This window comes from Colias croceus, chromosome 3 (genome assembly GCF_905220415.1).
Source record: "Colias croceus chromosome 3, ilColCroc2.1".
NCBI classification, from domain to species: domain Eukaryota; kingdom Metazoa; phylum Arthropoda; class Insecta; order Lepidoptera; family Pieridae; genus Colias; species Colias croceus.
Genome location: NC_059539.1, coordinates 4,700,851 through 4,726,220, shown reverse-complemented (window position 1 = coordinate 4,726,220; position 25,370 = coordinate 4,700,851). Strand labels below are relative to the sequence as shown.

The window sequence follows — 25,370 nt, the reverse complement described above, 5'->3', positions numbered from 1 at the left end:
CTTAAAATAGAGCTGCCGTAGAGAGAGAGAGAGAGCTGCCAGTACCAGCTGTAGTACCTGTGGTAGTACCTATTTAATTTAAATACCCTCAAAAGATGTGATGAGAAACGTATTGAAGTGAAACTTCTTTATCGGGGTTGGAAAAAAATTTAGTGTAACATTTTTCCGTTCCGCGCCATCTTTTTTTTATCCCTTCCACGCGTGATTCGACGTACTTCTGTAAGTTGCATAATATAGTAAATTATTTTTTGAAAAATAAGGTCATAAAGAAGTTTCACTTCTTACGTGTGAACACTAGTACACGCACACATTTTTTATTAATAGAAAATACCCTGAAAATTTCGCTTCATTGTTAGTGTCTTGTTAGTGTGATATAATATAATAACTTATATTATTGATCAATTATTATTTATCTTAAAAGGGCTGATAGACGTACAAACTAAAGGGGTGACAGACGTACGAGTAAGTACGCGAACTTGTGGCTCGACGACCTTTTTCGCTCGTGTGTCACCCCAAGTACGCGTACTTAAAAACCGTCGAGTAAGTTCGTTGACGATCCAACATGTTTGAAATTTTACTCGAAGCCCGCCTTGGCTCGCACGTCTGTCACCGCCGCGAGCCGAGTAAGTACGCGAACTTTAAAACCGCGACTTTAAAGTTCGTACGTCTATCAGCCCTTAAACATGTTGGATCGTCAACGAACTTACTCGACGGTTTTTAAGTACGCGTACTTGGGGTGACACACGAGCGAAAAAGGTCGTCGAGCTACAAGTTCGCGTACTTACTCGTACGTCTGTCACCCCTTTAATAGGTGTTACTAAGTGCAAAAGTTCATCATTTAATGGCTCAGGCATCCTTAAATTATTACGCAAGTCTTCCTTCTACATCGTAGCTCCTTCACCAAAGTTACGTGGGATAAACGCTCTCTTTTTTAAGCCAGTTTTTCACCCACTTTTTCTGATTTAGTTTTCTCTTTTAGTTTTATTTTATGAAAATAATTTAATATAAATAATATGAATGAATATAATATAATTGAATATCGGCGAAGGTATCTTTGAATCACGCCAAGGAAGTTTCACTCCTGACGCGTGGGCTCGGCACACACGCTCTTTTTTTGTAAAGTACCCTCAAAATATAATAGTAAAAAAGAACAAAAGTTAAAGTTTAAAGTTCGTACGTCTATCAGCCCTTTTAAAGTCGCGGTTTTAAAGTTCGCGTACTTACTCGGCTCGACGTCGGTGACACACGTAGAGCTTGGTCAGTAGCTTCTCGCGTGTCACCGATATCGAATGTCTCTATGTCATCAACAGAGGGAATTTTATGTTATTCAGGAATTAAATATAGACATTTTTAATTTAATAACCAGCACTTATTTTTAAGTAAATAGCTTTCTAACAAAATAAATGTTCAAAAATTGAAAGATATTTTCTTTTTTACTATTATATTTTGAGGGTACTTTACAAAAAAGAGCGTGTGCGCCGAGCCCACGCGTCAGGAGTGAAACTTCCTTGGCGTGATTCAAAGATACCTTCGCCAATATTCAATTATATTATATTCATTCATATTATTTATATTAAATTATTTTCATAAAATAAAACTAAAAGAGAAAACGAAATCAGAAAAGTGGGTGAAAAACTGGCTTAAAAAAGAGAGCGTTTATCCCACGTAACTTTGGTGAAGGAGCTACGATGTAGAAGGAAGACTTGCGTAATAATTTAAGGATGCCTGAGCCATTATATGATGAACTTTTGCACTTAGTAACACCTATTATATCTAGACAGGCTAGGCTCGCGGCTCGCGGCTCGCGGCTCGCGGCTCGCGGGCCGCGGCTCGCGGCGGTGACAGACGTGCGAGCCAAGGCGGGCTTCGAGTAAAATTTCAAACATGTTGGATCGTCAACGAACTTACTCGACGGTTTTTAAGTACGCGTACTTGGGGTGACACACGAGCGAAAAAGGTCGTCGAGCTACAAGTTCGCGTACTTACTCGTACGTCTGTCACCCCTTTAAGTGGCGTTACTCATATATTGTATGCCTTTTCGTTTTCAATTTAATTTTCATGCTGATGGTATGGTTTATGTACTTAAATATAAGTTTTTTCAAATTTATGTTATAAACAAATTTCGTAAATATAATTTAGGAATTAAATATGGTACATGATATTATTGAGAGTAAATAGTAAATGTGCTCTATGCTCTTGATTTTTGCTATTTGCTATGGCAATAATACATAGCTGTCAGCTGAGTTTAGTTTACGTCTGTCGTCTAGATTAATGCAATGGTGGTGTTATGAATAAAGGGATATGGAAATTGAACTTGTAAATTGAACAAGCAAATTTTTCAAGAGTTCTTGCCTCTTGTAGAAACAATGATGTTTCAAAATGAAAAAGTGTGTTTAATGCAAAATAGACTAGTGCTGTAATGATTACCAAAATTGGATCAGATGGCTATCAAAAGTATTTGTGTAAGTGTCGAATCTTTGTTTTTCAAAACGTTTTTACGTTCAATTTTTTACTCTGTAATAGATTTGCTTCGTTATGTGTATAATTAGTAATTATATAGTTTGCCGTTGTCTTAATTAATTTTTTATGCTCTGGTTTTGTTAAACATTAATTTTATTTGTTTATTTTGCAGATTTGAAATATTAATGATATCTTTCTAGGACTTACACTTAGAAAATATGTCTATATTATTGACCGTACTTTTCAATAAAGTACTTTAAAATAAATTTATATTTTGAAATGCAAGTCATTATATAATTGAACAGTGATTTGTTTGTCATTTACTAATATTATTTAGTAGGGTCATTGCGCCTGTTCGCGTCCACCTGCCTATTCGCGTCCATTTTGCGGATATCTTTTAGAAAATTCACGAAAATAAGTATACTTTATGTAAAATTGTAATAAGAAAAATTTCCGATAATACCTCAATGTATAAGAGACATGCACACATATTCAAAATATGCCTGCGCACCGCCTATCCTATTAAAAAAATATATTTAATTTTGGCTATTAAACGAGAGAGCTAAAACGCGCGGGATTTTGAGAAAAAAATAGTGCGCAGCGTCGCGTTTGACGGTAAGTATCTTATTGTTAAATGTGAATTTTTGAATATGAAACTGTTTCTTTGCTTTGCTAACAAAACATGGAATAATATGGATTATAAATAAGCTTATTTATTTTACAATTAATAGCTAAAATAAGGTGGACGCGAATTACTACACCGAATTTGTACAACTTCCATTTTGCGTCCACGGTGGGCGCAAACTATACCTGTAGTGCATAACAATAGAACATATTGCGTCCACATTGTTTTTCATTACGTAGCAATGAATAAATTTTTGACTAAGACCACAAGTTGATAATTTAAATTTTCATTCAAATTAGCAAATTTTTATGCTATTTTTTCATTTTAAAATGGGTATTCCAAGAATGAGACCAGTATTTTTGAGAATGAGAGTCAATAAGTCTGTGGTTAAGAAAATAATATAAACAAAAAAGAAATTTAATTCATTAGAAACTAAAAAATAGGGTATTTAGGTAATCTTAATAGAACTGATTATTATTTATTTACATAACGTAACTTTGTTTTTTGTTAATTTTTGGTTCTAATAATGATGAGAAGATAAATATAATTAAGTTTTTCCAGTTTCCTTACACAGTGAATTATATTAATAATAATGTTGATTTTAGGGTTCCGAACCTCAAAAGGAAAAACCGGAATCCTTGTAGGATCACTTTGATATCCGTCCGTCTGTATGTCCGTCTGCCGGTCTGTCTTTCTGTCAAGACCCTTTTTCTCAGTAACGCGTAGAGGTATAAAGCTGAAATTTATTTTGAATACTCAAGTCTACATTCCCTTGAAGCAGTGAAAAAATCAAACTTATAAGCCAAAGCAATCAAAAGATACAGCCGTTTATGCTGCAAATTTTCGCAAATTTCGACATTCGCAAGGGAATCAAAACCTACAGGGTACTTTACGTGAACACAGACACTTGTACGAAGCAACGTCTTATATTATAGCACAAATAAGGGAAACATTGAAAAAATAATCATTTACAGTTAAAACATATGAAAAAAAGACAGGTTAATACGGAACCCTCGGTATGCGAGTCCCACTCGCATTTGGCCGGTTTTTATTAAATAACTATATTCGTAAATAAATAATTTATTAAAATCTAATTTTTATTTGCATTTATCTGATAAAATATCACCCAATACACTCTTAATTCCTTTTCTAAGCTGGTGGACGCGAACTGGTCCACGGGTGGACGCAAAAAGGAATTTTTGGACGCAAACTGGGTAAAACGCCAAATTCTGCTATTTGTCTAGATAAATAAAAACCACATGATATTTCCAACACAATTGAAAGTAAATCTTAAAATAGACTATGTAATGAACACGTTACATAAATTTTGCGTTGAAATTTGTTCTGGAACATTTTTATTTTCTCCTTCAAACTTTCCAACTGCACTAAGTGGACGCGAACTGGCGCAATTACCCTAGTTAATAGAGTGATTAATTATCATATAAGTATCTACGTATTTTTAAATTATTTATCAAGAATGGATTAAACTTCTAGACCTTTTGAATCAAATAGTTTAAATACATAGTAGGTAATGAATATAAACAGTGTAATATTTTGTATTTAAAAAATTGATAACAGTTATATCAATAAATTTCTGCTATCCTGGTATTGATTTTACATTTTCTTGCAGCCATGGAATGAGTGAAGAGACTCCACAGAAGCAGTAACTGTTTAATTTAAAGAGCTGTAACAATAAATATATCATCATGTTGTATGTATTCCACGTTGATGCTGGTTTGATGACCACATATGATATGAATCTCACACTGCAGAGGTATATTTCATACTCTATAGTCTATGTACATTGAGTTAAAATTCAAATTAAGAACTTCTAAAGTTATACTTTTTTTTCAGTGTTGCTAGTTTAAAAGCAGCCATAGAAAGAAAGACAAAGATACCAGCACATTCCCTAGTGCTTCTTGTAAGTGGCGGTGAAGTATTGCAGTCTGACCATATGGTATCATCATACAGCGCTGGGACTGATACCAATCCTATTTATATGTTTAGTAAACCTTCAGTAAAGGAAAGTCATATAAAGCAATCTAGTGAGTATTTCATTTTGTTATATGAATTTTTTCCTAATAAATATAAAACTCAATTATATTATACATATACTGTCAAAGAAAACTATAAGAGTTTAGTATTAAGTTTGTTTTCAAGAAATGCTGGAAGTTAATTATAAGAATATGCTAAATACAATAATCAAGGCACTACTAATTTATTTGGTACTAGCTTCCGCCCACGACTTTGTACGTGCATCCCCGTTTTTCCCCGTTCCCGCAAGAATTTCGGGAAATCCTTTCTTAGCGGATGCCTACGTCCTAACATCTACCTGCATGCCAAATTTCAGCCGGATACGTCCAGTGGTTTGGACTGAGCGTTAATAGATCACTAAATCAGTCACCTTTGAGTTTTATTTATATAGATTTTATATATATAGATAAAAAACTTCTCTGTTTTATTTTTTTCATCTTTTCAAATGGTTCATGTGATACAGGTGCTAAGAGTATGATTTCATTTCGATGACCTATTTTAGCTGCTTTATATTCAAGCATAATGAATTTATTAATATTTTATAAATTTTGAAACAGGAAGCCAAAAGTGCAATACACTTTCCCTAATCTTTAACCCAATGTTATTTGTAATGAAAATGTTATATTTTTAATCATTGATTTAAATAAATTCTCAGTTTATAGTAGAGCATCTCAAACAAGTCAATGGCTGACCATGACATAAATACATAATATATTTACCAAAATTGTGTCGGCACTTATCTAAATGTAATCACTGTATAAAGTTTAATGAGTAATCAAATTTAATTCTACTACTTTATAAATGCTGTGTTATCTTTATATTAAAAAGCATTAAGATGGATAGTGTAATAATTAACCCATTGAGCCCCGAGCGGCCCGATCGGGCCACAACACCACTTTCTATTGTGTCTGTGATTCCGGGGGCTGAGTTATTACTAATGATGGAATAGATTATTTTTGGTGTCTTTGTTGAATATGGGCTACTATATTTTTTTCCGTAGTTAATTTTTTTTACGAACAAGTAAGCGATCAGCCTCCTGTGTTCTGAAAGATGGAGACATTTTTTTAATCACCATAGCGTATCAAAGCCAGTTACTTTCAAATTCTACACTCACATAGTAACTAAGATTTTATATCTGATCGTTTTCTTTATAGTGTGTGGAGATCTCAGTCCTATCGTAGAATTGAGTACAGGGGAGTTTCGTAGCGACTCAAGTGCCTTTGATGGAAAGTCAGTAGCTGAACTCAGGAAGTCCGTGGAAGTATGTTGCTCTATGCAGCCGAATGTTAACACTGTTATGTCATGTGCGTCGCTCGCTAAGCAGTTTAGTGACCTCGCTCATGAGGTGTCGAGAAGTTGTGAACAGCTGGTACATGAACAGCATTTGCAGCATCAGGTGTGTGCCTATGAATAATTGACATTGTTTATTGAAATTGTTCTTTTACTTATTTACTTTACTTTTTTTACTGGTTTAGTAGTACGTGTTAATCATAAATGTTTAAAATAAGTTTATTTATCTAAATTAGGGCTGGGCAGCTGTTGTAGCGAATTTAGAAGATATATTCAACGAATTTTGCGAAAGGTCACGAAGTTTCAAAGAGTCATTTAAAAAACATCGAATTAAAAAGGAGGAGTATCATGAAATGCTAAATACGTAAGTAGTTTATTTTATATAAAAAATATATTTCTCTTTTGCAAAAAATAGAGTTTCCATTAAACCTTTAATATTTTCAATTTATGAATGTGCAACTTTAAGATTTTGGATTCTGATGATGAATGATTGACCCATCCTTTTCATTATAAGAGTAATTTATCTTCATTTATCTTTATCTTCATTGAAATAAATTTTATAAATATCTGTTTGCATGACAAATAAGCAATATCTTAAGGGTCTATCATTCTAGATTAGATAGATTAATGTTTTTCTAAAGAAGCCTTAAAATAAAGTTATATTATAAAGTTCCTACAATAAAATAATGTCTTATTACAGTTTGAACGAAGTGCTTGAATCACTGGGCAAGATTCCAATATTATCGGCGCTGCAATTGCACGCTGAAGCACATCGTTTCTCTGCTTTCGATGTCTTTGAGGAGACCGACTTTGAAGGTCATCACTATGGCAGCCAACAAAGATCGGACACTAGTTCTGAGAATAGAACCGCACAGGATTTCGGTGTTGGGGTCTTTAAGCTGTCTGATGAGGATGGTAAGTTTGTATTATGTTACTATAATAAAATGTAGTTACATTTGATGGATCGGAGGAAAGATGGAGTAAAGCAATATAAATGTTGACTCATTATGTATGATGTGTTGTTTATTTTATTATTCTAAAACTGGTTATAACCTAGACTTGTCTAATAAAAACATGTTAATCAAAAATTATCGATTTTGTATTGCTTCCTTACAAATAATTGACAATTTACTGTATTACAATTGATTATAATTGCAATTAATGAATACAATTTGGAATAAAGTCTATATATTTCTAGTCAATATCATTCTAGATTAGATAGATTAATGTATTATTGTTTCTTTTACTCTATTGTATAGCTCAAATTATTCCACTTGATTTCACACGAATACATTTTCATTGCAATTTTATGAGCATCAACTTGATAAATAATTCCTTATTAGTTGTGTTCAATAAAATATGGATTAGGATTATTAGCCACAGCAATGCGTAATAACAATGTATAAGTCATAATGAAGGAATTCTCATAATTACTGCGTATTATATTCAATTTATACCGTGGTTATAATATTGTTTATGTTTTTTTAATCTAGTCTCAAAGCAACAAACTATAAAATAGCTTTATTTGTAACTATTAAAATATTTTACGCTGTTGCATGTTTATGTACGCCTTATTTAGTAAGAATGTGAAGTTGCATTCCGAAACGTAAGGTTTAGTTCATGATACATACAATATCTATTTTTTCTCAGCTGATATTTATATTTTTTTCCTTACATTTAATATTTGTGTTGCATTCTTCTGTTTTGTTTCTCGTTTATTTTGATTCTTTATAGCACGGTTCTTTTTAGGGCAAAGGAGCCTCTTTTGTAAAAAACTTAGCCCTTTTATGCTATTAAGACTTTTAGCTAATGAAAAATTTCCCGTCTTCCCCAAAATATTTTTTCATATTTTAAAACTCGAAATTTTACTCAGTTCTTCCTGTAATTTTTGATAATCTCAATAATAATATATTACATATCTCAGTGTTCGATCAAAAGAACGCATCGGGTAGCCATGATGAAGTTCTCGCAGAGAGTCATCGGATCGAAGAATCAGACGAAGGTGTCACTTTCAAAGCGCCCTCTGTCGAGAGTAAAGAGGAACCCACGTTGTTGCATTGGATATTAGCGCAGGGGAATAAGGCCTCGCTGCAGGATATACTGGATTACTGCCAGAAGGCCTTGGCTTTGGTAAGTATACTTGGAATAGCTGGTAGATTCATAAATAAAAAGATAGTCTGGCCTAAACAATTACTCTGTTAAACCAAATTTGGTTGGAGAAAAATCTTATTAATTCGATTAAAAATGCTATTTCGTTTTCTAAGTTATACACAATACAATAATATGTTTACCTACTATGTTTTTACGTGTACCTACACTTATTATAGGTGGATGCAAATAATCCAGAAGGAAGGACAATATTTTATCGTCAATTAATCATTGAATAAAGTTCATTACTATAAGCATGTTTTAGATAGTTGTTGTTTTAGGTAAATAACGTACTGCGTTATATTTGAATTACGACAGAAAACTATTAAAAGTCGTGTAACTAATGTTATCGCATAAGAAACCTATTATCAAATTGTGTTTTAAGGTTAACGCAATTTGCGAATATAAATAAAATCACGTGTTTCAAGCGTGCCACACTCCATTCATAATGCAAATACATTAAATTTGTTTACATTATACAGCAGACACATTGGATTTACGAGATATGGGTGTTTTGATTATGACAATGTTTACGCTTTTACATTCTTTATATTTTAACAGGTCTATAAATATTTTAATGGATGTTTTAAGATTTTTACATTATTATTTATTAACGATAAAATAAAATGCAAAGTTTTACACACAGTTATAAGCTTAACGCATAGCAACTGTCGAAAATATCCCGCACTTTATAAGACATTCACATCTATTTATTGTAAAAGGAGAAGTCGAAATATTTCTATACTTACTTACTTCTAATTTTCTTGGTTTTAATTTTGGTTGTATTTTACTCTTGGTAATCGGAATCTTATCCAACTGAACAATCGGACTTCAATAAAAATAGCCAAGTATGCATGATATTTCTGTACCCAATAATTTAGACTTGAGTTGTCTATTCTCAGATTGATGCAGAACCACTAAAAGAGCGTGAAGCCCAATTATACCAAATCTTGGAGTATGCCAATATGCATGGTCTGAAGCAGATAAAAGGCATCGAGGATCGCTTATACGGCCTCGATCAACTTTTGAACGATGTTAAAAAGCTTGAAAAGGACCAACGGGATCAAGCCACTTCTATCATACAAGTAAGAAAATATATTATGTTTAATGTTTATCTTCAAAATATTATATATCTTATTGTAATATTTTGTATTGTACTTTTAGTGTCGTGATCGCCTTAATTCCGCCTGTGATCCAACAGTCCTGCCAACGTTAGTACAATCACATTGTTGCCAACTTGAAAAACTTTTAGTTGGTCATCAGAAAATTGTGGATATTATCCGAAGGATTGCGAAGTCAAAGGAGGAGTTATCACAAGTTTTAAAAGCGCGTTTAGAGTGAGTTTTTATTTTACTCCGTTTTTCATATTGTAGAATTAATAAAAAATATCCGAGGTTTCACATGTGGGGCACTCAATTGGAATGAAGTTTCTTTCGTTTTGAAATAAATATTATAGGAGGTATAATTTAATTAATTAACAATACAATGCGCTCGGAGAGCGCTACGCACTATAGCCAAAGTGTCGTCAGGTTTTTTCGTGACAATCGCCTAGCCTCCTGACAGTGTACCGCGCGATAAGGAACTTCGTTCCAAAACAGTTATTTGCTTTTCAGTTGAAACTTCAAGACTATTTCTTAAAGGAAAACTGTCATTCAAAGTACAGTGTCACCTCGTTAACCTAATACCTACATGAATTTCTTTTATATTTTGAATTTATACGAGGTCACGTATTATTTCTCCTCTCCCCCCCTTTTTATGTTTATATCGATGTTCTATTTCATCTGTTTATACATGTACCATAGCTAATTTTTACTCAACTTTTAAGGCTTTAATCGTCAAACCGTACATAATGTATACTATTTTCGTTAAAAAAAATTGATTTTGCCACCGTTCCAGGGCGGTACTGCGCATCGAGAACTCGATGTCGGTGCAGGACGCGCACGCGATGCTCTCGTTCCAGTGCCTCAACCGGCTGTCGCGGTACTTCAGCATCGTGTGGCAGCTGCACCGCGCGCCGCACGTGTTCGTGCGCGCCGTGCACGAGGTGGCGCGCCGCCGGACCTTCTCGCACGCGCACCTGCAGGTGACTATACGCTCTACTTCTAACTCGTGCTCTTTCTTACACGGTCCCCGCCTCACCACTCATATCTAGGGCGCGTTACAGCGGTTGTGGTCAAGCTATAGTGGCTATAGCTCAAGTGATATCGTATATATAGTATACTGTGTAATGCCTATGAGTCGCCCGAGACCTCACAGTGCCAAGGGAAAATGCAAATCAAAAACTACACCGCTCAAAATGCAAAATATTACATCTTGAATCCTATTCGATTGCTTCTTTGTTGATACAAAAATATCTAATCTCAAACATTAATTTCAGTGGGCGACAGATCTAGCGGAGAAGCTGTTAAAAATACACGAAGAAGAAATTAGTAGACGTCAAGATTTCAATACGCTTTTCGAAGGTCACTTCCTCAAGAGTCTGTTCCCCGGTATGACGGATTTGCCGCCAACGTTTGCAACGCAAGCGCCCCCTACATTTGACTCGAAATTGCCGAAACTAACGAGTGAAGATGTTGAATTCGTGGCAAACGCTTTCCCAGAACTTGCGAAGGATGTTCCCAAATACGATATGGATGCCACGGTGAAATTCTTTCAACAAAGGTCTGAGAGAATATTTTAACTAAAAATATAACATGTTTGTCATTATTTTGATAGATTATGTATAGTATTAATATTCTATTTACTTTCAGGTTATCGACATCTGAGCACGGAGATAGAGATGCAAACGTACAAGTGGATCTTGACAGGTAGGACATTCGTATACTTAAACAAAAAAAATTGTGGCAAAAAAAAAAAATGAATTCGAATGTAACCATATCCGGACCGGACCGAAATGTATCTCAAATAAAATAAATACATGTCTAATCGACAGCGACAAATACGCGCTCTTTCAAAATGCAATTGGGTTTCGTTATTTTGCGTCATATTTCTCGAAATTATTCCTTTAAAATACAACAATTAAATTAAAATTAAAAGTATTTTATTATCAAATAAAATATGTTAAATAAAAACCGTTTTCATTATAAATTTTCCATCATTGCAGAGACTTCGAATCGGACGCCGATTTCGAGAAGCTGGCGGGCCAACCCGTCCCCCGCACGGACACGTCGACCACGTGCGTCCCGGACACGGCGAGCGCGGGCACAGTGACCGAGGTACTGGCTAGTGAGGGGTTCGTCAACTCTGAGTTTTACATCGACGAGTCGCTCGCCGGCAGCCTCGAGTGGGGCCGCGGACGACAGGTGCTCTAGTGTACACGGTGCCCGCTCAGATATTGTGAATTAGATTTTTTTTTTAATTTTTGTTTTGTTTTAAAGTTTTTTTGAGTATTGTGATTTAGAATTTGAAAGGCTATAACGGTGTAGTGGAAATTATAAACTATTTTTAAAGTGAAACTTTTATTACATCATCTCAAACTTTTTGGTCTGTGTAGCGCATGTCGCGTGACGCACGATACGTACGATAATTATCGTACAAATACGACAATTTTTAGTTGAATAAAAAAATAGTGTGAAAAAAAGTTTTACTTTTATCGTGGTTTCATAAAACCACACAACATTTTTTTACGAATTGTGTGTGAATGTGTGAATTGATCCTCCTCGAAGAACCATTTTACGTAGTTAAGAGATGGTGAATAAGTCAAATGTAAATGAATGCCGTTGTAGTCTTTGATATCGGATTATAGTTTAGTTCTGTGCCGTTTATTTTTATCATAAACTAAACAAATTACTATGATCATCTTACAGACGTACCTATTTCATTGTTTATTTATTTATTGTTTTTTGTTCTTTGCACACGAAGTAATAATATCTGAGTGGATTTTTTAAATAACAAATTGTAGTTATTTTTATTTTTGTTGCTCCTGTCTTCGTCGGCCCCATATATAGAATAGTTTAATGTAATATGCTTTATTTATCGTAGTTTAATTAGCTTAAGTAGCGTGGATGACATAAATTTATTTGATAAATAATTGACATTATTCCATGATGAAGATTAACTTTTAAATTTTAGGACAACATGGACACCCATAAAATAAACATTGAAAAATTACAAGATTTCTTAATAAAACTATGTACTTTGTGTAAAGTAAATATCGTTTTAATCAAAGAAGAGTTAACGAAACTAAAAAACGATATGGATGAACAGAAACGGTTCATGCAAGAAAAATGTTTAGAAATAACTGAAGCTTGGAGCCTGAGTAATGAAGAAACACAAATAAGGTTTAGAGAAGAAAAACAGAGGTTAATGGTGGATCACGAATTAGAATTGAGCGATATGAAAGCGACGCTCAGTGAAAAAGATGAGCTGATAGAAACTTTAAAAAGGGAAAAGGAAGAGTTGAAAAATCAACACCAAAAGGACATAGAAAGGTTGGAAACTGAGCACAAGAGTACAAAGGAATTGCTGGAACAGACGCGTGGAGAAATAAAAGCGTTCGAAAAGAAATTTGAAGATGCTGAAGTCCAGAAGGCTAAAGAAATAAAGGAAGTACAGGAAAAAATGCATCTAGAATACAAAGCGGAAATAGAATCGATGCGTTCAAGGTAAGCTTAACTATCGTTAGTTTAAACTTAGCTAAATAATATCTTGACTTCGACAAGCGATATAAATAAAAGAAAATCAAAACTTCTATTCTTTTAGATAATTTTGTAAAGATAAATTCATGTTCTTTTACAGGTTCCGTCTAGTAGCCCTTACAAATAACATGGATAGATCTCCATCAGAATCAAGTCTTGAGAAAATAGAGCGCACCGACGTTATAGAGATAAGTCATCACAACGCAATCGTGATGCAGACAAAGGAAAATGCTGAGGTGGAGAAGGATCAAGCGATCAAAGAAACGGTTGAGAAGTGTAAGGTCGAGTGGGAACAGAAGTTGAACGCTGAAATTGCATTGCTCAAAGCGAAATATGAAGCTGAGAAACAGGTATGCTGTGGTAAACATTGTGTCAAAAGAGAAGCTTAGTCAGGGTATTCAAATAACATCTGTAATAAATTTTGTTAAAAATATTTCTTAGCTAAATAATAGACTTAACACAAAGTTTTTCGTATGTTAGTGTATACTAGATTTAAAATTAAGATTTTATTATTCATTATTGTCATTCTATGTCCTATTTTGGATTTTGAAACAACTCACCGTTAATATCAAAATTGGCTAGCACGTCTCAGAAACAGTCGTAATTTACTAAATTTCAATTCCACGTCATATTGTAATAGTCCGTTTTTTTTAATTACTTTAAGGTAACAATAAACGACGTGACTCGCCGACTACTAATAGAGAAAGATCGACAGCTAGAATTGCTTCGAGAGCGCGAACAAGCGCTAACACGTGAATGCAGCAAGTATCGAGATACCATACAACAACTCACCGACCCGGAGACTAATGATTATGATAGCCTGCTCAAAACACAGGTTTGTGGAGACATATTAAGACCTGTTTTATTTACAATCATACTAGATTTCAAAGCTCGCGTTTTGAAAGAAAAACCCGCATCCGATTTCCGGGATAAAACCTATCCTATATGTCAATCGAAGTTACCCTCTATATGTGTGCGAAATTTCACTATACTCGGTTCAGTAGCATTTGCGTGAAAGAGTAACAAACAGACACATACACATCCTCACAACCTTTCGCATTTATAATATTAGTAGGATTATTAATAAAACTTTTTACATTTGTTAGCTAGAGTTAAAAAACCATGTACGTTTCTTCATTTATTTTCGAAAAGCATTCACTGCAAGGTTAAGATTATTTGAGTAATATAGGACATATTTTTTGTTTATTTGATGATGGGCACTAATTTTGGTAGATAACTTAATATAGTTCTCGTTCATTAATTATCAATTTAAAATGGTTACAGTTTGCGACCCTGGAAAACGAGAAAGCGCTCTTGCAACAACAAGTGGCAGATCTCAAGAAAGAGTTGGAAAAGAGATCAGACGAAGGGGAGAAAAGTAGAGAGGATGATAGCGATGGCAGGTGAGGTTCATGCAACCAATAGCCGCTAATTTTGTAGATCGGTACATTTTTGTCCACTTTTTTGCACTTAGTTTTGTTATGTCCGTAAGGACATTGCGGTACAATTATTAACTAGACTGACAATCACGTTTAGAAATTGTCCTAAGCAAAACTCTGCCCAAACTTATATTAGGCAGAGTTTTCTAATGAACGAAGCAATAGACTTTGACCATTACTTCAACGAAATAAGGCGCTTATTTCAATGAGATTGTGAGTCTAGTTGTTAATAGTACTTTAATGGTTAGGGGATTGTTATTTACTTAGTTTTTAATCTTTACTTTATGTTTTTAGTTATTTTTTTGTGTGTTGTGCACCTGAATTTTTAATGTGAACACATAAATTCTTTTTCCTACCATTCTAACTTTGACACTGCGTGCATTCGTGATTAGGTTTAATTTTTTTAACAAATACATTTTTGTTAAACCTTTACAAATGACGTCCATGCTGCTCAAAAACAATACTAACTTCGTATTGTTTATGTAATAATTTTTTTATATTTAACATATATACAATAAATATAAACAATCACAAATAAAAGACTGATCACAAAACTTTAGCATATAAATAATAATTTTCAAAGTAATAGCATTTGTATTTTATTTTTGTACTTGTAGCATTTATGTATCATGTATACAAATCTTGTCAGTAGTGTATAATTGTTTGTGTTTGTTTTTTGAATACCACAAAATGGATTCAGAAACTGTCCATTTTTTATAGAACATTTTAACCTTTTTCATGTACATATACTTTGTAGTGAAGGTATTTAGGAGTATATTTTTGTGTTTGTTATATTTTTTTTGTAAACATACATTTAACACGTTGCTTGTTATATAATGTGTCATGCCTGTTTGCAATTCAATGTGCAATTTAGTATCTCTTTTTTAAGTTACAGCAATCCTCACATTACATACAATACAGAATAATCGCAGATAGCAAACAGACATTATAAGAATAATCGTGCAATATAATTTATTGATGACTAGATTTTTCAAAGGAAAACCCGCATAGTTCCGGGATAAAACCTATCCTATGTGTTAATCCAAGTTACCCTCTATATGTGTGCTAAATTTCATTGTAATCGGTTCAGTAGTATTTGCGTGAATGAGTAACAAACACACACACATCCTCACAAACTTTCGCATTTATAATATTAGTAAGATTGTATGAACACTTAACTCTGAAATATGATTGTAATTTGAATAAGGCTATATTCATGACAGACATTTGTTTTGCGATGTTAATTTATTTTTCTTAACCGAGGAAGGCAACATACAACATTTAAACAAAGTTTCCAACAACATTGTGTTCATCAATAATTGTTGGTCAATATGTTTAGCATGAATACATGGCTTTAGAACACTATTGTATTGAAGTGAAACTTCATTTGGCGCGTTGAGAGTAAACTTGGCAATACCGTCACGTCATGGAGTAAGGCGACGATTTTGGTATCTTAATCTAGCCAAAGAAGTTTCACTTCTGACACGTGTGCTCGGCACACACGCTCTTTTTTTAAGCATATTTGTTTTTAAAAATGACTGTGCCATAATATTATTTACTTACATGATGTCACAAATTACATTTAATTCTAATCAATAATAGCTTGAATATCACGTATGACTCCATATCCTTTTGACCTTGTTTTGACCCTTCATTCTTATGATGTTTTAACGAAAATATACAAAGAGAGGTAACAAAAGAGAATAGTTTACAGTAGGTAATTAAAGATGAAATAAGTATTTTTAAAATTATTTTAACGTGTTTAATTATGTAAGGTGATGTTTTTACATAGTGATGTAATCCTAATTTTTGTTGTGGTTTTTTATAGTTTTAAGTAGGTATAATCACATGTTTATTTTTGAATTGAAAATGTTTATTTCACGTATTCAGTTGTCTTTAGAATTAATCAATAACAAAGTTTTTGGATGTGTATATTTGAAATAAGTTATCATTTTTTTTTGGATAATAAAACACGAGTCTTCTAATGTTTTCTCTTTGTTTTTGTCCCATATCATATCCTCCACTCATTTTTTTTGCTCTTTATTTTTTTAGCCTAACTTATTAACCTATTAACCTTTTTTCATTAAGCCTTTCACAATTATCTTATTTTCTTGAAATTTAGATGTTATGGTAATATCATACATATTTCAGTCTCAACTCAAATTCATATTTATCGTGAATAATTAATAAATTACATTATTACAATATTTATACGATCAGTCCCATTTAAAAGTCAAAAGTAAATATGTACATATTTAAAAGGCTTGTAATCTCTAATGTAAATAAAATTAAACCTTAGTTCTAAAATTAAAAATAAGAATTTTACTAAGAAAGTAAACAAGAAAGGCACCATTTCGCGAATAAAATTATTACATATAGCGCTTAAAGCGACATAAAAAATGTAACGCAAACACATGTTCACAGCACCGCTGTAAACACAAGAATACTATTTGTTTTTGGCCCATTACGTAAATAAGGTCCATAGTACAAGGGTTATAGAGTTCAGTGATATGTATAGCATATGCATGAGGCGTGAATATTGTCTCTTTGTTAATATAATCTGTAATATATTTTAAGCATGTGACGCATATAATTAATACAATATAGAATTAAGTTAGATATATATTCAAACTTATAAAAGCTGCAAATTATTATAATTGTATAAAATACAGAACCAGGCTATATATTAGATTTCTACAACCGGTATTTATGTAACCTACTTCATACGCTAATATATCGCCGTCTATCTTTATGCATTTCAATATTTTTAAACAAACAAGAGATTGAAAAAAAAAATAAAACTCAATGATATTTTATGTATAGATACGTTATATACTCACAATATATCCAAAAAAAATGCTTCATATGCAGTGTCAGGCACACACAAATACAAGTTTCATTTTACTTAATTTATTACATTGACAGACTGTATAAGAGAGATGGCTCTAATAAAATGATATAAACAAAAAAGACAAAGATAGTTTGTCACTTCCGCGCAGGTGTAAGCAAAAGTCATAAGAATTCACCAATTAAATATAAATAAACAAATAGTTGCCATGGCAATTGGCATAGACTAACGACACAGAAGGTTCAATGTTATAGATATTACGTTTCCTGCACACGTAAACAAATGTGACAATTTCATTTACTATTTAATTATTATTATGAAGTTGTATTAAAATGAAAAAACTTTTTTGGAGATATAACTGTATTAAGCATTTATTACTAGCTGTGGTGTTCGTTTTCGGTCATCATCATTTCACCCGATAAGCACCCACTGCTGAGCATAGTCCTCCTTATAGAACTCCATTCGGACCGATCTTACGCTATTCGTTTCAAGGCAGTTCCCGGAACCCGTACAAGGTCATCACTCCAACTTGTAGGATATAATAATAGTGGTGCCTAGATGAAAAAAATGTTGTGTGGTTTTATGAAACCACGGTAAAAGTGAAACTGTTCGAACGGTTCCGAACACTGCTTTGTGTAGCGCATGTCGCGTGTCGGTCGGCTGCCGAGTAGGTATACCTACTCGGCAGCCGCGATACACGCGACATGCGCTACACAGACCAAAAAGTTTGAGACGATGTAATAAAAGTTTCACTTTAAAAAGTATGAAATAAAAGAAAGGATGAAGTATAAGCCTTTTTTATCTAAAACACAAATAAAATTTATGTTCAATAGCTATTTACAGAAAAGCAAATAGCATTTTTCGTCAGTAGCGATAATCTTTTCTTTAATGTATACCTACGTATATTCAACATCATTTTTGCAAACACACATTTTTGCCATCACGATTTCATGGTATATAATAAATAGATATACATATTTGTTAATTACATGCACTGTGTGGATTTAAATATAAAAATAATCAAGTATTTACCCAAATCGAAATAAATAAAATAACCGTTCTATTTTCAATAATCGTATCTACATGATAATCTTTGAACACAGTGTGCGCTAGCTTTGTCACACTAGTGATTGAAGCAATGTTTTATCCCTTTCATTATTTCAATACAAGTGTCAAGCAAGTGTCTTTCATTAATAATTGCAAATTGTTATTTTTGCTCTAAAATTATAATATTTTAATACATTTACCTGTGATATGATATTCCTCTATCTTTCTTTATTTTACTATCGTAATTTGTGCACTTTCTGAACACACAAGAAGGCATTATTGATAATTTTAACGTTTATATCAGCATGTGCGTTCGCTGTCACAAGTCACAATCTGACTGATTCCACTGGTCCCAATTAGGACCAATTCACGGTTTATGTTTTGGTGCGTTGGTAACGTATCTACCTCTTGTTTCTATATATAATATCATTGATAAAACTACAATCAATAAAATTCACTTAAAAGTATAATAATTATATAATTAAATTTTAATAAAAAAATAAAAAAAATCGACACCTAGACGGCATTCGAACCAGCGTCTTTCGCCTAATCCCGTCTCCTGCTCGTTTTTTTCAAAAAAATTACTACATTTAATACATTTTCTCTATTAAAGATCGTCGTCACCAAAAAAAGAGGAAATCAAGCGGGCACGCACACGCTGTCACACGCCCGTGGGTTTGTCCGCTGGTGCGCTCAGCCTCTCGTCTTGTTTGCCCGGACACACAGTCCTCTTGCTGTGGGACCCAGCTCATTTGAATTATACTGTGCTACAGGTAAGCTTAGTCTACTAGTTTTAAAACGCAATGAAAGTTAGCTAGTCTAGTAATTGTATACTGTCTAGTGTATATTGGTGTTTAAAAAAATCAATATCAAACCTAGGAATTATTTTATATTGTAAGGAGTTCTAGATTGGTCATATTAGGATTGAAGACTATAATTAATTATTAATTGATTAATATTTTTGTGAATGCGTGTTAGGTCCGGAATAATTGACGGTCTACTGCGCCTTCTTGAGTTTGACTTGATAAATTGTTGTTATTTTTAATAAGAATCTAATGGTTCGGGGAACATAATGATTTTTAAAGTATTCCGGTTTATATTTCAGGAAGCATCAATAATGTATTTCGTGCATAGCGACTGCCTCGCCGCGTTAGACCTCAGTATACACGTCAAGAATGAGAGAGAGAGGCGGCTGTATGCCATCGCCACCGTTGAATCTAAAGAGTTTTGTTATGCTAAAAAGGTAATAGTTGACTTTACTTTTACTAAGTACTAGTGGTCCGCCCCGGCTTCGCCCCTGGTACATATTTCGCAATAAAAGGTAGCCTATGTCCTTTCTCGAGTATCAAAATATCTCCATACCAAATTTCATGCAAATTGGTTCAGTAGTTTAGGCGTGATTGAGTAACAGACAGACAGACAGAGTTACTTTCCCCTTTATAATATTAACTAGTTTTCCGCCCGCGGCTTCGCCCGCGTTTTTAAAGGAAAACCCGCATAGTTCCCGTTCCCGTGGGATTTCCGGGATAAAAACTATCCTATGTGTTAATCCAAGTTACCCTCTATATGTGTGCTAAATTTCATTGTAATCGGTTCAGTAGTTTTTACGTGAAAGAGTAACAAACATCCATACATCCATACATCCATACATCCATACATCCATACATCCATACATCCATACAAACTTTCGCCTTTATAATATATATTAGATATTAGATAGTATGGATTAATTTTTCCTTTAAAGAACTGAATTATTCGATTTATAAAGCACCAGCGATAGTATGGAAATTAAAATTACAGAAAAAAAATATTAAATACTTAAAAAAAAATGTGTACCAAGTTTGATGTTCGATTTCTATTTCGTCACTACGTTGCTTTTGATTGAATTCAAAGAGTATCCAAGAACTTTTCGTAATTTCAATCGGATAGTAAAAAAATCATAATTTTATTGATTAGAATTAAGCATTTTTTGTTATAGAGTGGCAATCGTTTTCAAATGCCACGTGGCTCGAAGTTCTACCGAGTGCGCGTGAAACCGCTTAAACCGCACCCGCCACACCCCTCATGTTGTGACCATAGGCATAAACAAGGTAAGGTTTTATCAAAATAAAATATTTTTTTTTATTTACAAAAACTGAGAAGGTAACTTTTTTAGCATTTTATAAGCGGCGTCATCTTACATAAATTTAGAAAATGGGCAAATTTCATTTGATAGTATTATTGAAAAAATTGTTTGACATAAGACGCCGTCTAAAAATGATAATTAATACAATTTATCTTCTTTATGCTGTATCATTGGTTTTATTAGTTATAAATTTTTTTTTCAATAAAATGCCTTTTTGCTTTGCCGCTCAAGTATTAATAGTTTTTGTATAGCAATCTATACAGTTTTGATGTATTAGAGAAAGTTTTGTTTACCAATCAAGCTTCTAACAAAATTTGTCAGGAAAAATAAACTTGAGTTTTCCATGCAAAATAATAATCTCACTGATCCGATTTTGGCTTCAGACAAATGAAACACGTTCTCACTTTAAACATAGATGTTTTCCCTACTGTGCAAGTAGATACCTCACATATCCGTCGTATACCCGGCGCGGCCTAAGATGATCCCTATGACACTGACAGTTATTCTCAAGAGACAAACTTGTAATGGCGTCACCATTAAATTAGAAACGTATTGGAGGCGTCTAAAAATGGCATTTATTAATTTTTACGTAGCTTTATGCTATTACAATGATATTCCGTTGGAATTATAACAATTCTTATCATTTACGAGAAATTATATCAATCTGACTTTACGTTTACGTCCTTCAAAACTTACATCGTTGGCATTTATCGACTAGTGCGGAAAGTATCGATAAACAAATTTCGATAATGGAAAGTCACATTTCGAGTTCACATTTTTTCCATGCTTAAGCTATAGTTCATTCACTATTAAATGGAACAGAAGATCGCAGCATAATTAATTAATTAATTACCGTTCGCGTTAATTTACTTACCTATGAAAATATAAGTTTTTTAGAAAAATTAAACGGGGGATTCCATTTTCATGATAAAATAATATACACTGTGTTAAACGGGTTAAAAATTACGAGAAAATGATAAGGTGCATTTTTATGTTTTGGAAAACTTTCGTTTTACTTACCGTTTCGTTTACATAATAGACGTTAAAAATTCATTTTATAATATTTGTAAAAACATGTTTACCGACGTGGCTGAATGCAAACCACGCCTTTGCCTATAAAATAGTAAAGTATCGACACGATCCATCATACGAGCAATCACTAAGACGAACTGTCATAGGGATCATCTTAGGCCGCGCCGGGTATAAGACACGGTTAAACAGCAATTTAGGTCTTAGACAGCTACATAGTATGTGCATGCGCGATGATCCGAGTCCAGACGTGTGTGACATGTAATGTCATATTATTTTGCGCAATGTGGACGGCACTAATTCAAGTGAACGAATACTGCGAGCGCTTTTGTTGTACAATATTTGTTTCAAATATGTAACGCATATTGTACATAGTTGTATTTGTATTTTTTTTCTTTAATTGTAATTAATTTGAAACTATTCTGTTTTAGTATTTAATTATATGTATTTGTATGAACTTATAAGGGAAGGCACTGTTTTCTGAGACACAGGTATAACCTAGTTCAGAAAACAGAGTAAAATTGTGAACCGAATATGTAATATTTGCTAATCAATGTTTAAGCTATTGCATAGCTTCTATCGCGGGCCTTGATCGCGGGGACCGAATTCAGAAATTGCGTAACGAAAAACCTCACGCTCCCCACTCCGACAGGCACGGAGGTGTGGCTTGAAGGGATGCTATGCAATAGCTTTACCGTGGCAGTCCCCGAGTGCCACACGTATTTTTTTTTATTGTTCGTATTGTGCCATCCACATGTAAAATACACGTTATTACACGTACATTACACGTTACACACGTTAAGACTCGGTTGTACAGTAACACGTGCACGTTACAGACGCGCTGAAGGGCAGCGTGCTCAACGCGCTCGAAGCGCGCCCGGTCAAGAAGTGGCTGACCTATATGCATGCATCAGGTTATTGCTTTATATGTTTTTTTAGTTCTGTCCCCCCCTTGCTTTGTGTTTTGATCGCTTGTTTTGTTGCGAGTTCTTTTATTTGTGCTTTAAAGTTTATGAAAGTTCGAAATTGTTAATTCTGCTATGTTGATAAGAATTATTACCAACTGGGATATTATCATACTTAAAAATGGGATGTGTTTCTGTAATTTGATGATCGAATATATTTTCTGGAGAATTAATTATCACATCATTGAATAACTGAATAGCTCTCTTGATAAAATGTTAATTATACCAGTAAAATATGATTCATTTTGTGTTAACATTCAAGAAACTTTAATTATTATTACAAAACTGGGCTTCAGTATTAATTATTATTACAAAACTGGGCTTCAGTATTGAGTGCTAACTCCTTTATACCGTGAACAGACACCCAAAAGTCAGGAGACACGAGCCAGTCGACTAGCTCCGCGACGGACGAAGCCAGTCGAGTGGGCGAAGTGGCTACAGCTACTCTCATTAACCTGGAGTCACCGGTTTCGTGTGAAATCACACCAGCACCTCCACAGTCGGATTTAGATCAACTGGACTCGATCGAGTCGAGCGAGTGGCAGAGCGCTAAGATGCAAGTGTCGACGGCTAGTGCTTTGTGAGTATGCGAGTCACTTGATTTGGTGTCTTGTAAACGTAAACTAATAAAATGTGATATTTTTGTAGTCTAATAATATAAAACCTTCCATTGCATTTTTTCTGTGATACATTGTAAAGACGTTCCTTAATTCATATATATTTTTAATAGTCTACCAAGAAAACGTTAAAAGAAAGTACATTTTTTCCCCCTGCCTACCCAAGATTGATTTTTTATAAAATTTAGTTAAATTGATCGATTTTTATGCCTTTGATCTCATAAAACAATAATTTACTCGCCTAAAATAGAATCCAGAACAAAGTCAACTATATTAAACATTTTCAGAACGGACATGGAATGCAGCGTGGGCAGGTGTCCAGGGCCCGAGCCTCTCGAACTAACAGTCAGCTCAGTGTCCGTAGTGGCTCGAGGATCAGCTCCTCCCGGCTCCGAACTAGCCGAAGAGGCCACTCCTTGACGACCGAACACTTTGCACCTACGCACCACTACACAGAACTAGAACTACGCGTGTTAGGTGTAAAGGTGGATAATGAACTCTATTTCTATGTGCAGAAGGACGAATTCGCTGTGCCGTATAATATAGATATGGGTATAGAATAACTAGAACGGCCGCGGCGGATTAGAACTATACGCGTGAATTGTTAACTCGGTGTAAAGTAGGTGGATTATGGACCCTATTTCTATGTGCAGAAAGACGAATTCGCTGTGCCGTATAATATTGATACAGTGCTTGTGGGTTTACAACTAGAACGGCGGATAAGAACTATACGCGTGAATTGTTAACTCGGTGTAAAGTAGGTGGATTATGGACCCTATTTCTATGTGCAGAAAGACGAATTCGCTGTGCCGTATAATATTGATACAGTGCTTGTAGGTTTACAACTAGAACGGCGGATAAGAACTATACGCGTGAATTGTTAACGTTGTAAAGTAGGTGCATAATGGACTCTATTTCTAAACGCAAAAGACCGAAATTACTAGACGTATACAGACGGAGTCTACGCCGTGTATTGAGGTGTACACGATTTGGATAATGGACTCTATAACTATACGTAGAAGAACGAATTCGCTATACCATACATGATACATACTTATTACTTAGTGCTCGTGGGAAATTTGAGTGCGATTTTGAGGATATGTATAAGGAAGATTTTAAATAACAACTTTGAAGTAGGTATTAAGTTTTTGGCAGTATTTGGATATAATATGTCGTAAAGAGGTGGGCAGGTGGAATACGAATTTGCGTGATTGCCATCTATTATCGTGTGCGAATTTATTTAAATTACTCAAATGTACAATAAAATCGTTTAGTAGTATTACGGCGTACTCTATAATTGTAAAAGGTAATAAACAAGATGCCAAAAGGGGGAGGAGGGATGAGACGACAAATTTAATAGTCCCCACAAGAAAAAATATTTTTTGAAATAATTTAATACCCACCTCAGTCACAAATCTTGATTCCGTGCCTGCAATCGATCGTAAAATGCGCAAATTGAAAAACATCGATTAACTATTGTCCTGTTTAAACGCAGTTTAATGTTATCGTGTGACAAAACTAGGTTTAGTTGTTGGGTTGTTGCCAAAGGGGAATGGAGAAGAGTTGGAAAGTAAAAATACATTGGGTCGGGATATAATGAAATTCAATAGACAAAGTACATTTCAAAAAAAAAAAAAAACAAAAGATATTGTAAAGTTACTTTTGTTTCTCAAAAAACCTTCTCTATTTCTGTATAAGATTATTTTAATATATTTGTAACATTTAAAGCCTGTAAGAGCTAACCCCCTTTTGATTTCACTTTTCATTATAATATGCTCGTGTATTTTTGCTTACCAACGTCAAATGTTAAATAACTTTGTTAAACAACTATATAATCTAATGTTTATCGCTGTAAGGATCAAAGTTATTCAAAATTAATATGAAAGAGAAAAAAATGCAATATAAATATTTTACATTCATAAAGGATCGAATGTCTTACGGTGCATTTACATCAAACAAACATCGAGCTAGAGCTTGAGCAAGAACATTCTTTCGTGATCTTTTAGTGTAAACGAAAACTCGTAAGTAGGTACTACCTGTTTGATATAAATGCACTAATTTTATATAAAACAAATCTTGAGTACATATACATATGTTATATTTTGT

General features: G+C 33.8%; 1 protein-coding gene and 1 long non-coding RNA gene across 5 annotated transcripts; one reads left to right on the top strand and one right to left on the bottom strand.

The window, feature by feature from the left end:
* The first annotated feature begins 574 nt into the window (after positions 1-574).
* On the top strand, positions 575-24,014 carry LOC123705778 (RB1-inducible coiled-coil protein 1). 4 transcript variants are annotated; one of them, XM_045654788.1, is made up of 23 exons: positions 575-623; positions 4,716-4,859; positions 4,940-5,130; positions 6,274-6,515; positions 6,646-6,773; positions 7,110-7,324; positions 8,334-8,539; positions 9,460-9,642; positions 9,722-9,894; positions 10,454-10,640; positions 10,935-11,218; positions 11,308-11,364; positions 11,661-11,772; positions 12,629-13,161; positions 13,295-13,544; positions 13,859-14,029; positions 14,479-14,597; positions 19,142-19,301; positions 19,634-19,771; positions 20,507-20,618; positions 22,519-22,596; positions 23,008-23,227; positions 23,552-24,014. In XM_045654788.1, the coding sequence occupies exons 2-23, from the start codon at positions 4,792-4,794 to the stop codon at positions 23,682-23,684; spliced, it is 3,960 nt and encodes a 1,319-aa protein (XP_045510744.1). In that variant the 5' UTR covers positions 575-623; positions 4,716-4,791; the 3' UTR covers positions 23,685-24,014. The 4 variants fall into 4 exon arrangements, with proteins under 4 accessions (XP_045510744.1, XP_045510743.1, XP_045510742.1 ...); XM_045654787.1 differs by lacking the exon at positions 575-623 and adding an exon at positions 2,245-2,454; XM_045654786.1 differs by lacking the exon at positions 575-623 and adding an exon at positions 2,245-2,462.
* LOC123705781 lies at positions 2,705-18,958 on the bottom strand. The gene is made up of 4 exons (XR_006753340.1): positions 18,729-18,958; positions 17,436-18,035; positions 9,307-9,309; positions 2,705-2,714 (listed from the first exon to the last, which is right to left on the bottom strand). It is a non-coding gene; the product is annotated as an uncharacterized LOC123705781 (long non-coding RNA).
* Positions 24,015-25,370: the final 1,356 nt, after the last annotated feature.